Genomic DNA, 13,930 nt, shown 5'->3' with positions numbered 1-13,930 from the left:
TGAGATGTCTACAGAATCAGGGGAAATGAGGTTAGGGAAAAGAAATGAGAGCACCCAAAATCCAAAAAGCAGACAACACATGCAAAATCATCCAGAAATACGAGGAGACACGAGCCAGGACTTGAAATCCTGAAGCTTTCAACCAAGAGAAATACAGTATGTGCAGTTACAATACTTAAATATTCATTCCTTTTTATCTCTTCTGAAAACAGAGAAGAATGAAGAAGAGGAACAGGAAGCCAAAAGAGAAATAAAACGTAGACTCAGTAGAAAGGTGATGATGTGTTTTTTGTGTTGTGTATTTGTGTACATAGAATTATTTTTTTGTAAGATTCTAAAAGTCAGTGTATATACATTACTGCAAATGTCCATCAGTCATGCCCCCAGATTAGAAATCTGTTTAAAAAGCAGTACAAGCCAAACCCATCTTGGGGGAAACTCCATCCTGTCCAGTTTCCCATATCTGGAAAAGCATACGGAGTCTGGCCATGCTCAATATTTGTCTGTGTAAGCAGGGGAGAGAAACAATACATGTTTGCTCTGTGAGCATGACCACTGCTGTCATCTCTGTTTGAGGGCAGCCACACAGGAACATCCGCTCTTCTCTAGGGCAGCGGAGAGGGCGGCAAAGCAGTGTGGGCCCTGAGAAATCCCTTTAGTGTTCTTCTAACCACATCAGTGGTCTTGGCCACTGTAGGTGGGATTGTACTCATTGTCCCTGGAAATAAAGCAGTTACAGATCTGCTGCCCTGACTTTGGGAGCTCGTTCTAGAAGAGGACGGGGGGAATTTTCATAGGTATCCCTAGTCTGCCCTTTTCTGCAAAAATACAGTTTCCTTAATATGATCATCTTTAGTTAATTAAAGTGAGTATTGTTTGAGGTGACTGAAACAATTTGGCATCATAATGACCTCCGGATGTTCAAAACCAATTTTTTTGGTTAGGCAGGCACCTCCAAATCCTGCTTATTTTCAATATTAGAGTTGAACACAGCAGACTGTGTAATCGTTAATGCAAATGGACGTGCTGCCTAATGGGGTAAATGGTGTGACAGTTGCACAGTCACAATTAATATGCTAGGGATAACTGTCACGATTCTCTGTGACCTGCCCAACAAAGACTATTTTTATAATTGAAGAAATTAGGTTGTGCTGCTTCCTCATTCCCGTGCAGTGGTCCCAGGATGGTGCCTTTTTTTAGACACCTGAAAGTGACCCTATTTAGAAATACCATTAAAGTTCTCTTGAGATTACATCATATCCTCGTCTTTTATTTTATTTCATCTTATTAAACATACTATTTTCTGCTTCCTGCTTTGCAGCTCAGCCTGAGGCCTACAGTGGCTGAACTTCAAGCAAGAAGAATCCTTCGATTTAACGAGTATGTGGAGGTCACGGATTCTCCAGATTACGACCGTCGTGCTGACAAGCCTTGGGCCAGGTTAACTCCTGCAGACAAGGTAAGGGAAAAACGTAGATTAAAAGGAAATGCTTGCATCTGTCACTTTTGGGGGTCTTTCCTCTGGTTTACATTCTCTTGACGCCAGCATCACAAATGACATCTGCTGGAGGCAGTGAGATTGTCACGGTACTGCTGCGCATCTACTGCTTGCAGCTCTCTTGCCTATTAAGAGCATATTTTCCACCTCCATTACAGCAGTTCAGGCCAGAATTTCTTGCATTTTTAGCCTTTAGCCATCTTAGCTTTGCTGAGCCACGTTGGTAGCAAAGATGGCTACAACGCGTGGAATTCAGGCAAGGTTTCTGTAGACAGAAGCCTACGTCACTGCCATTGAGAGTTACTTTTGCAACTCACTCAAGTGAAAAAAGGTAGAAGCTGCTCCATCCTCCTAAGCATTCTTGGCCACAACCATCAGTGCAGGAGCTGACTGTATGCATGCAGCACACCTTCTTTGGCCTCTTGCCCCCGGCATGTTCCTCTGCCTAACTAGAAAGGATGAGACTAATGATTCTGTGATTCTCTTTTCAAAAACAGATCTGTCAAAGATTACCCTAAAATACTCTTCCATTTCCCTCCTATACCACTTCATAAAAGGAAAGCAGTAGGACTTATGTATCAAAAAGTGCTGACCCTTTGAGCACTGGGTCTGAACTAACTTTTATGGAAAGCCTGTGAGATGTGCTTGGCATGAAAAGTGATATGTGCAAGAACCCACTGTCTTTTAGCTAAGGACCATGAAGCACTGATGTTATTTCAGCTTGTATTTTAATGTTAATGCTAGCACATCTGACAATCAAAGGAGAATCTCATATCAAGTCAAGGTGAAGACATTAAATATATACCCAGTGGTGTTTGTAGATGTTGGTTATGAGAGGTGCTGAGCACTCTCTAGTCCTCACGTAGTCTGTGGGAGGTTAGAGCATCCAGTACCTCCACTTTCACCTAGATCCAACGAGTAAACTGCACTAGAAAAAAACTGTGGAGTTTCCTACGTACTTTAGGGTAGCAGGTTTTAATCTCAATTCATTTTGTAATGAACAGGTGCCCAAGGCTGGTTCTGTGATCCCCGTGTTTGTTCACCACAGCAGAAAGGCAGACCCCAGGTTGCCTGGAAACTCCCTTGTCCTTTTTTCCCAGGGAAGTAATTCTTCTAATTCCAGTGGGAGCAGAAAATTGTACTGAACTTTATTACGGAGCTGGAGCTCTGGTGTCTTTGCTGCTGATTAGGTGCTCAGAAATAGCTGTGTCTTTCCTAGCTATTACAGCAGCTTTGTGTAAGCATGCTGTTGCGGCTAAACAGAACCATCCCCTGCTTAAAATGAAGTTTCTCATTTATGAGACCACAGTCTGGTGATGTTACAATTTTATCATGCTGCTTGTCTGTTCTGCATTGAAAGGTATGCACACTGGATGAGATTTCTTTAGGGATTAATGAAATTATACTGCTTTTATTTAAAGTAGTGAAAGAAAAGAGTAAAAATAAACTGTCATTTAATTTCACAGTGAAGGTAGGAAAGCGTATGGCATAGAAACAAAAGTCTTTGTAGTATATATTAGAATATTTCAGAAACTGTATTACTTGATAAAGTAGATTGCTTATCACTTTTAACTTAAGCAACAAGGCATTTGCAAAGTGCACTGAATTTCTGCTGTTCTTTAGTATCTGCCAACAGAAAACGCAAGCCTGAAATGTCCAAATATTTAATGTAATTTTACATAAAACTAATCAAACCAATCATTCCACTTAAAAAAACGCAATTCATCTCGCATTCCTGAAGTCCTGTCTCCATCGGGGAAATACAAGAGCCCTGCTGTGTGTACAGAGCCTGTGCAGGCAGCGTGACTCACCAGCTCCTCAGGAGCTGTGCCTGAAGATACAATCCCCTCCTGGCTGCATACTCAGCAGGTGATGGTTGAGGTAACCCAGACTCTTGCCCATTTTTGTCTGTAGCAAGTGCCATATTGCAGTGGGGGATTGGTTAACCCATTGCAGTAGATTTGGTGTTTCTTTGTTTATTGTTGGTGTTCGATGCTTTGAGTTTCTTTGTAGTGTATTACTGCTCCAAATAGCTGTGATTAAAAGCAGTCGTTCATGTTGGTGATCAGAAATGCGTGAGAGCTGTGGACTACAGTAAGGGAGACCGGAAAATGGGAACTGTAAGGGAATCTGCAAGAGTAGGGCCAGGTTCCTTTCAAACTCTTTCCTTAAGATTTGTATTTCTTATGGTTGCGTATGTCATTATTGTTTATTAGGCAGCAATACGGAAAGAACTGAATGAATTTAAAAGCACAGAAATGGAAGTACATGAGGAAAGTCGGCAATTTACCAGGTGGGTGAATCCCTCTTCTTGAGTAAGTTGGAGAGAAGAGTATGACAGCGACCCTCTGCCTTTCTGCAAGTTCTCTGCAGTTGTGTCATGATTTGCATAGATTCCTACTCTCAGTCCCCTTGAATCCCACCTAAATCCCACCACTGATTCTGTTGGGATTCCCAGTGTTGCTGGTGCCATCCCTGAAGTTGGGATGCAGTGAAGGTGACTGCAGTGGATCAGTTGCTACATGGAAAAAGATTGGGAAATCTAAAAAATAATCCTTTGGAAGGACTCGGCATTTCTCACAGATGAAGTTAACAGTCCTCAAGCACAAAAAAAAAAAGGGATGCCCTTCTTTGGCAGGACTCCCTTGCTCATAAAAGTATACATTTTGTAGATGCGTTTGTTAAGTGAAAACTAGATGATGTGCTGAACTTCAGAAAAGCTCATCAGTGTTTTGGAGAGCTTCCTAAGGGTCACCTGGGCTCCTGGCAGCAGCTTCTGGGGAACAAGACAGATGTTAGTATTCCCTGTCTGCTACTTCTGATGTGTTAATCTGGATTTATTTTGTTCTCTGCTTTGAATAACACCAAGATGTTGTCTGAAGCATTATTTAAAGAGCTCTAAAGTGTCTGCAGTTTTTAGCCAGGACTTCAAATTTGGCAGTTACTCCTAGGGGGAGGGAGGTGCTTTCTGCCATCCCTGTGGCATCTGTTGGTATTTTTTTTAAGTTACAAAGGCTGAAAATTGCCACCAGCTAGCAAAACTTGCTGTTAGGATCAGCTGATACTGCATACATAGTATTATTGTCTTCACTTTCACACAGAGTTAAGTCAAATAAAAACAATTGCCCAAGACTGGGTCCCTTCCTTTTCCTGCTGATGTTTCAATCAAACTGAGGATCCAAGCAAATGAGTGTGAATCCTCTAATTAAAGAGAGTGCTACAAGGAAAATTCACAATAGGAGATCAGTGTTTGGTGATTCCTGGCATCTCCTAGCTGATTGCTTGATTTCACAACTTGTGGGTTTTTTTCTTACCAAAACATGGATTTTTTTTTTTTATAATACTCTAAAATCTCTTCAGTGTGGATATAACATGAATAAATCAATTTTCAAAAAATCAAACCAGTTTCACAGACAGCAAATCTAAGCCAGGAGATGAAGCAGGAGGCAGGGTTTTAATCTAGTGTTGCATTCTGAGCATTAGAAAATGTCATTTTTGAACACGGATAGGTATATTTTCATTTGACTTCTGGTGTCATTTTCTCTTCAGCTAGTAGGTAGTATATCTTTTTCAGAATATCTGAAAATACTACTTTAAAAAAATGGGCATCCCAAGAAGAAAATGAGCAGGAATAGAAACCTGGCTGTGTGCTGAGAGGGGTGGAGTTTAACCTCCTGCTTATGTTGTTACGTTTTTTGAGTTTCCCTGCAGTGTATAGAAGCATAAGTACAGATAGGCATGAGTCATACAAAAAGAATTGGATATTTTTTCACGAGAATTGAAAACAGTTGAGACCAATTACAATTGGATTCTTGAAAGCTGAGACAAAAATCTCAGGGATCCAGTGGAGTGACAAACAGTTAAAAAGTGAATTTTTTTTTTTTTGAGGAGGGCCTCGGAAAATGGAGTAAAAAATAAGCACAGCCAAATTGTGATAAATATAGGCAGTGATTCTATATGGTCCTGGACGAATTTCAACCTGAGGAAAATCAGATGCTCTCTGTTCCCTCTTCACCCTCTTTTTTTTTCACTGGTCATGTTGTGGAGCCACTGCACAGAAGTCAGCAGAGTAACACTAGAAAAAAAACTAATTAAGAGCAGAATTAGATGCAGATGTTTTAAGTCAATTGCAATTTTGAAAATATAAAGAGATTCTTTCTCTTCCAGGACCTCTCATTAAAAATTATGTAGTTCACCATTACATTTGGATTGATACAACAAAAGTGATTTGTTTTGAGAAAACTGTAGACACAAGTCTCTAGCCAGAGAATGAATTACTCATCTTTTAATTTTTTTCGAGGAGATCACTGAGATAATATAAACCAAAAGGCACTTTCATTGGCAGCTGGTTAACAAGCATGTATTCCTGAAGTTCAGTGATAGAATGAGACAAGGAAGCTGCTTGTTAAACAAAAATAGCTTATAGCATATAATTTCTTATATTATTACATATTCAATATATGATGCTTTAATATTATAATCAGTATTTACAATATCTTTGAATTATTAAAATTTGATATTAAACTTGGGAAAGAAAAAACACTGGTTTTCATTGTTCACCATTTACTGTAATGACTGTTAGTTGAACTGGTTTTCTACTCCTAGTAATTTAAACTGATTCCTTCTCTTATTTTATAACAGAATCTAAGAAACTGAGTTTCTAAAAATAGAGAAATAAATAAAAGTTTTGGAAGTAGGTGGTAGTAGATGTTTATAAAGTGCTTCTAATGGAAATGCGATATATAGTCCGATACATTGTTGCTCTACACAAATACAAAACCCTGTGTCTTTCTTGCAATGCACTGTACTGTCACTTAGCAGATGAGCTGCATACTTGTGAATGTCAGCTTTTGTTTACACCTTCTTTATTTGAGAAATGCATCCCTGTATTGTACTCTACCACATTACAGGGGTAATGTGTGGCTTGTTTTCTTTGCTCTTCTCTGGAATTGTTCAGAGAAAACATGTCGAACAAAAACTTACATAAATCTACTGTGTTAGGTGCATCATTACCTCTGCTTTTTTAAAGTTGCTGCATCTTTTACTACTTCATGGATAGATATTTTCAAGCCATTAACAGGTTGGTGATACATACATTGAGCACCTGATATTGGTGCCCTTGTTACCCTTTTGCTTGGAATCACTACATTTAAGCTGGGTTAGAATTTCAATGGCTGTAGGGTCCTAGCTTATTCTAGAAAAGGTTGGCAACACCCTTTGAATCCACCCACCTCTCTATCCGTCATGCAGGCAATCTGGAGTGATGTACATGCCCTACCTAAAAGTCTACAAATCGGTGACATGTATTTGGGCCTTCATGTGCTACAGTTGGTTTCTGTTAATAGGAGGAAAGCATCTGCAGTGCTACAAAATTTGTTGCTTACTTCAAAAAACCACAATTTTTTGTTAGCCTCATTTTGCAAGGATTAAAAATGGAAATTTAATGTTTATGGCTTAGCAAAGCTTTTCTGATTTACTGACAGTGTCTCTAAATAGTGGATGCACTTGTGACTAAACCTATATTGGCAAACAAAACAGACTGGAGACTTCTTCAGCCCTGAGGCCAGCAGGCTTGGCAGAGCTTGAATACAGACAGTCAACCTCTACCTCAGACCCCAAAAAAGGGTGATGTCCCCCCATACCCTGTCTGCCTATTGGCCTGTGCTAATCCCAGCCATGCCCAGGCAGTATCTGGAAGAGCACTGGTTGACCCAAACAAAACTGTGCCAGGGACCACAGTAACAGGTTAATGGTATGTACAGACAGACATACACCATAGCCCTGTTTGGTTTTCTAGTGGAGAGGGGGACACAGCAGGGGATAATAGGGCTGACTCTAATCACACACAGATGAGGAAAATCAGGAATAGTTCAGACAACAAAAGTAAACAGCTGTGAGAGCAGGATGATCAATGTCATTATCAGTTGAAATAGTACAATTCTAAGTTTTTTAATGATTTATCATTTCAGGTTTCATCGTCCATAACTGTTTGACCACATCCCATACTTCGTGTAACAATTTTCTTTGGGGAAATCATTGCGTCTTGAAGACCTGTGATTGCACTGGAACTTGACTGAGTGTGAGTGTGTGCTACAGCTTACCCTGAGGTTAATGAAAGATGTGGCCCTCATCTTTATTAATGGACAAATAATTTGTCTAGGAAGAGAACCCACGTGAACTGTTTGTCAGTGTTAAGACAGACCACGGTTCTGTGACTAGCCCATGCAGACAAATCGGTGGACTTCTTCATCAGAGCGCCACAAGTCAGGAAGAGCTGAAGACAATCGCTCGAGAGCCTGTTACCAGGAACTCATCCGACTTCACAGGGCTGTGACTGAGGGTAGCTGAGAGGGCTGTAAAAAGGACTGAGAGTGTGGGGGAAGAGAGACTTCACTTGTCAGTCCACAGAGAAAAGTGGAACGATGGAACTGCTTAACAATGCATTTGGCCAGTGGAAGGAATTATTTTTTTAAAAAACCTGAGTGTGAGCAACTGTGCATGTATTTTTTTTAGTGGTCACAGCCTGTCTTAGAAAGACAGCAAGCCACAAGTCCTCATGTCATCAGTACTTTAGTGAAGAACTGTAATTTCCTCTGGTGCCAGTAAACACAGTTGCCAGAAATTAGTCCTAGTATAACTCAGCTGTCTTTTTTAAAATCCTGATGAGCATGCTTCAAGAAAATACATTGAACATTCACACAGAACAAGTCATATATTTTTTGGTTTTTAATGTTGACATACTCTGGATCCTCAGAAATACATGAACAGGATTTGAAGGACAAATAATGTGACACTATGAATGCAGTGAAATGCTTCATGTTTAGGAACACTGCTTGCTGTCTGTCACTTGCCATTCAAACCAGAGGGATCATTATCTTTCTTACCCATGGCAGGCAGTGGTGTCAACTTCAACATCATGCTAGTGTGAATCCAAAATCAGAATTGAAATTAGACACAGAAGTCTTTACTAGTAGGCTTGAGCAGTGATTACTAATGTGACTTTATACATTTAAGGACTCTTGCACTGCTTTGAGGAAGAACTCCCAGATGAATCATTATGTCTTCAGCCAGTGGTCCTGTAAAAGTGAATGGAAAATCCTTAGAGTGTCTGCAGCCTGTTTTTGTTGAGTGTGAAGAATGCTTCTTAGATCCATCATTTTTTATACTATCCTGACATTGTATATGTGAATACAGTACTATTAAAATTAAGTGGTATGGAGTGTGAAAGGCAATACATGGTTTTTCTAAGTTGGCCCAAAGGCCTATTAAAAAGCCTGTGGCGTTGTTTACACTAAGAAATTCTCTCTCTTATACTAACACTTATTTATCCTTTCAACTAATGTACACAACATTTGGGGGGGTCTGGAATTCACATATGCATACATTTAATGCAGTATTACAATGTATTTGCTATTTATCCTTTCTAATGTGTGTACATACTACAATTTATTTTTGTCTTTTATGTGCCCTGTTTAGTTTTTCATTGTGAAGTGTAAGTATTTCTTTTTCAGGCAATAAAAGGTCTGCGTAGATGTGATTTTTACCTCAGAACCTGCAATAGATTCTTGTGGAATATTTTTAGTTTATAAAATTGAAGGTGGTTGTTTTAGATGTCAGCCTAAAGGCAGGAAGGCGATTTGGTGGCTAAAATTAGATCTCCCTCTTTACTGATATTTACAGCGAGACCAGGTTTGCGTAAAAGGGAATGGATTATTTTAGTAAAGAGCACTTCTAGTAACAGGAGAGTGCTTTCCAACAGCTGGTACTCTATTAAATATTTTTAAAGAGATTGACAAACATTTTTTAAAAAAGATAGATTTGTATGACTGTTAGGATCACTTACATTTTAGTAAAAATCTAATGACATACAGACCCCAAAATATCAATAACAAAATAAAATAACCATCTACATGCTTGTAGCAAAGAAAAGGAAGCAGCACCGAATCAATAAGGGCCATTAGGATTCCATTTGCAGAAAACAGTTTAGCTTCTGTGAGGCCCATCATTTTATAAATATAGGAACACCACTTTGACATCAAGGAAGCAGTGAAAATGTATTCTTTGGCACTAAATCATACAGGAATGATCAGGCCATTAGAGTTAAGGTTTGTCAGCAATTCTGGTAGAATCCTAATTTTTTATTTTTAGAATTTGAAGAGTAAACTTAAAACTTACGCTAGCACTTAATAAATAGTTCTCCTGCTTACACTTTTTGTTGTTTTTGTGGCCAAATTTAGAAATGTGTGTCCAAAATGCTATATAGGCCTACTGTGTTGACTCTGAAGTATAAAACACGTTATTTCACTTCAAAGGAAACAAGTGGAGCAGTTAAATAGACCTCAGTGTTGCCTTAATCACTTAGAAACGTTTGAAAGCAGCCAAGGTACTAAATGCAGAAAGATAGCTGTTGCACAGGCAGAACAACTTGGACAAAGATACGGTCAGACTATATAAACTTTATGTAAGACAGCAGCTCCACTGACATGCCAGGGTTCATAGTGTTACACAAGCAAGGTTAAACTTAGGATGAAATGAATTAATTGACTTTGCAAGAAGACTGGAGCATAGTTGGAAAGACATGTGCCACCGTCTCATTTTAAGAGTTAACACAAAGATGAGGATACAACTTCTGGCTCAGACTTCCTCAAGCTGTGTTTTGCCAGAAGACATTAGGATATGTAGATAAGGTATCACTTAGGCTTTCCCTATCCTCCTCCTGGGTTTGGGGTTTTTTAAAGTATTCACTACAAGCCATTGCTAGAGGCAGAATACTAGCCTGGGTAGAGATGCTGAGCTAATCTTTATTTTCTTATGTAATTTCTTATCATTTTGATGTTAAATAATCAGATGCATTCTTTGGCCCACAATTCAGCAAACTACTTAAGCAAACTTATGTAACTGGACAAAAAGAGTTGCCTTTATTGGAACTCATGTAAAAATGTAGTATACTTGCAGAATTACTATAAACTATCCATTGTGTATTGTACCCACACACAGACTTAGAATTGTATATACTATTTTTATATTCTTAATATCGACTGGCAGAAAAAATGACAGCTGTAAAGTGTTATCCATGCAATAAAAAAATAACAAGATTTTGGTATGTCACTGTGTGCAGTGAAGAAAGTTTGCTTTACCTTACTGAGCTGCCTGAAGTCAGTTTCTGCTGTATCTCCTAGTCCTCTGTATTGATGACTTCAAATGTCTTCAAGTTGCTACAGCAGCCCATTGGAAATAATATGTCATGTATGTAACTGCCTATGGTGCTTCATGCCTGTTAGAAGGGAAAAATCAGGCTAAGTCCTGAGAAACTCCTGAGTGAGTAATCCTTGAGGAAAAAAAAAATTGTGTAAAAAGGCAAAGAAAAAAAAATAAACCTTTGCATGCAATGCATAGTACAGTCCAGCTGGCTAAAAGGGATCAGTGTGTTAATTTTTATCAAGTTGGACAAATCATTTAAACGTTATCCGCAACATATGACAAACCTTGCACACATACAGAGCCAGATATGAACTCACATATCTACATGCACACAAAGAGAAAATGAATAGCTTGAAGTAGTGGTTTCTGAAATGACCTCATATATCACATTTATCAGTAGGATCACGCATCACATCATGTTGCTGTGGGTGCAGAAGAATGGATGCTTAATCAAATCCTAATTTCTTCACATAACAAATTGAAATGGTTCTAGAACGTCTCTCATCTCTCTCTTCTTTCAGGTAACACATACTAGTCCTTATAACTGAAATTAGTTGTTCCAAATGAAAAATAGTCTGTCTGAATTTCCTTGAATTGTGCTATATGTGTTGACTCAACAAGTACCCCAAAGAAATTATTTAAATGCTAACAACTATTTAAGCTAAATACCATTTCGACCAGTGGTTTGAAACAAGGTAGGACCAGGAGCAGTGTCTCTTCGAAACCACTGAAAGTATTCACAGCCATTGTAGGTCTACAAGACTGTATTTATTTGTTGGGCTTAGCATTTACCTACAATTATGCGTGTCCCTTGCTGTGGTGGACTTCACCGACCTCTGATGTGGTGTGGGGCAGGGCAGCCCCGCCTTCTGCTTTGGCCACACTGAGCAGGTCTTAGAGAAGCACCACAACCTCAGTGTTGACATGTAAAAACCATATCAGACCACTTTTTTTTTACTTGAAAACCAAATGAAAGCTGTGAAACAAAGGGAGGGAAGCATCCCTGGTATTACAGAAATTAGACCCCTCCTTCCAGGTGAGATTAGTGCTTTGTTTCCAGCAGAGATGCTGTGACTAGTAATACCCAGATCTCTGACTAGTAATACTACTGCTACATCAGAGAATTTGTTTCAGCTGCAGCTGGCAGGGGGTTGAGCCAGGGCAGGGAGAGTCACGTTGTCACCTGGGTACCTGGCCGACTGCACCAGTAGGACAGGTCTGGCTGAGCACTTCTGACATCCTAAGCAAAGACTAAATTATGAGCCCATGTCTTGATGTCTGTTAACGCTTTAATGATAAAGTAAGCCAAGCTAAAAGCCTACATTTGCATTAAATTGTCAGGTCTACCAGAACTGCGTCTTTTAACGCTTTCATGTCATCTGTTTTTATTCGTATCTCAAGGAGTTAAGACCTGTGCCACTGCTGTAAACTAAAATAAAGATGTACTCAGGGTGAAAAACAGAATAAAGTTCCCTCCTGCCTTTCGGAGCTCCCACATTTAGCTCTGTTGTTGTTGCTATCTTTACTCTTACTGTACAAAGCTCAGTGCAGTGCTCGCTGCTGGGACCTAGCTTTTGGTGAACAAAAGAAAGCAATTCTGAAAAGTTTTTATTAGGTTGATATTATAGTATTTTGAGGATCAAATTAAAGGAAAAATAAATTCCCCAGAATAGATTAAAGCTTCTATTTAACACACATCTGGAAAAAAAAAAAAAAAAAACAAACAAGTTTATGGAAGTGTATCCGTATTTAAAAGGGAGAAATTGAGTAAAAATAACATTTCAATGTAATGTTTTGACAGGTTTCTATTTATCAACTTTAATGATTAATAAGGTCTTGTTTCACTTTGTCAGTGTCCATCTTGTTTTGGGATTTTAATGGAAACAGAGCTCATATGAACTAGATACAGCATTTCACCAATATCACATTATTTTCTAGAAGCTAAATATTGCATTGCATAGGAACAAAGAAAGTAACAGTATTCTCTGTATCTCCTTGTTCAGTCATTAATTCTTTATATTAAAAAAGTCTTGCAATACTATGTCAAATTTAACCCTATTTGAACATTGTTATAATATAGTAAAATGTTGCTAAACATATCTTCTCTTCCATTCACTACTTTGTGTGGTGGTATATTGATTTGTAAACTTGTATAAATTTTGGAATTAAAGAAATACTGTGTTTTGGATGATTATTTTAGCTGGTGTGATTTGAAACAAAAAGATATCAATGGCTTCTTTGAATGGGCATCTAACTGTATGAGTAGGGGTGGGAAGGGTGTGGAGATGGCACATGTGAATTGCTTGCAACCGTTGAAATAGCTCTTAAGATTTTTATTATTTTTTCCCTAAAAGAGAAATAGAATTCCATTTACAACCAAACTGCAGATCTAGGAGAGGTGCAAGAATGCTGCAGACCACATTGCTGTACACTCAAGAGCTAATAAGTTTACGTTCCTTCCCAGTGTTCTACAGAACAATTGCTCGAACAGTAAGTGGTAGCAATATTAGTATGCCATGCTTTGTAGCCCCAACTGTCCCTTAAACACTGGGCGTTCAAGCACGTGTATTTCTCTGGCAGAGCTGCAATACGTTGGGGCAAGGTACTACTCAGTAGTAGGAATCCTTGCGCACATGCCTCTTCCAACCAAGTCTGCAAGGACACCTCTGAGAGATGACACCAGTAAGGAGGGCTTGATAACCCATCCACTCCAGTGCAGGTGGTTAAGCTCCAGTAGGGTCTTACAAGGGTCTAGTAAAGCCAGGAGGTTCATATGTGCTGAATATACTATATGTGGGCCACAGTCACCTGAAAGGAAATTTTCATGCGGATTCATTGGAATTAAAATTTTGCAGCACGTAATGGCACTGGGCCAGTTCTTAGACTTCATTGTTTCTATTAATTTGACTTGAAACAAATTATGCTGAAAGTAACTTGCTTGGATTTCAATAAATGCTCCTATTTACAAGCAAAATAAGGCAAACAAAATTCAAGACTTGGTTCCCCACTGCCCGTCATGCTGGATAGTTATTGATAACTATAAAAATACATCTATCATCTGAAATGTTATCAGCTTAGAATTGCTGGCATTTTAAAACATACTTTCGACATGTTTGGTGACTTTCAAAAGATGTGAGGCTGTGGAGAATCAATACCGATAACTTTTCAGCTTATGCAGTGTGTATTTTACATAACAAAAAATGAATGCACTTACTTGTATTTTGGCAGCTT

At 38.9% G+C, this 13,930-nt stretch overlaps 1 protein-coding gene across 4 annotated transcripts in view; it reads left to right on the top strand.

Moving 5' to 3' along the window:
- Positions 1 to 12,893, top strand: part of PHACTR2 (phosphatase and actin regulator 2) — a 145,450-nt gene extending 132,557 nt beyond the window's left edge. For all 4 annotated transcript variants that reach the window (XM_074818886.1, XM_074818889.1, XM_074818888.1 and 1 more), the window contains 4 exons: positions 213 to 274; positions 1,322 to 1,459; positions 3,715 to 3,791; positions 7,468 to 12,893. In XM_074818886.1, the coding sequence (XP_074674987.1) occupies positions 213 to 274; positions 1,322 to 1,459; positions 3,715 to 3,791; positions 7,468 to 7,483 (293 nt within the window). In that variant the 3' untranslated portion in view covers positions 7,484 to 12,893. The remainder of the gene's footprint in view (positions 1 to 212; positions 275 to 1,321; positions 1,460 to 3,714; positions 3,792 to 7,467) is intronic.
- Positions 12,894 to 13,930: the final 1,037 nt, after the last annotated feature.

Source organism: Strix aluco, chromosome 3, assembly GCF_031877795.1.
Source record: "Strix aluco isolate bStrAlu1 chromosome 3, bStrAlu1.hap1, whole genome shotgun sequence".
Classification (NCBI taxonomy): Eukaryota; Metazoa; Chordata; class Aves; order Strigiformes; family Strigidae; genus Strix; species Strix aluco.
This window is presented reverse-complemented; position numbering and strand designations above follow the sequence as displayed.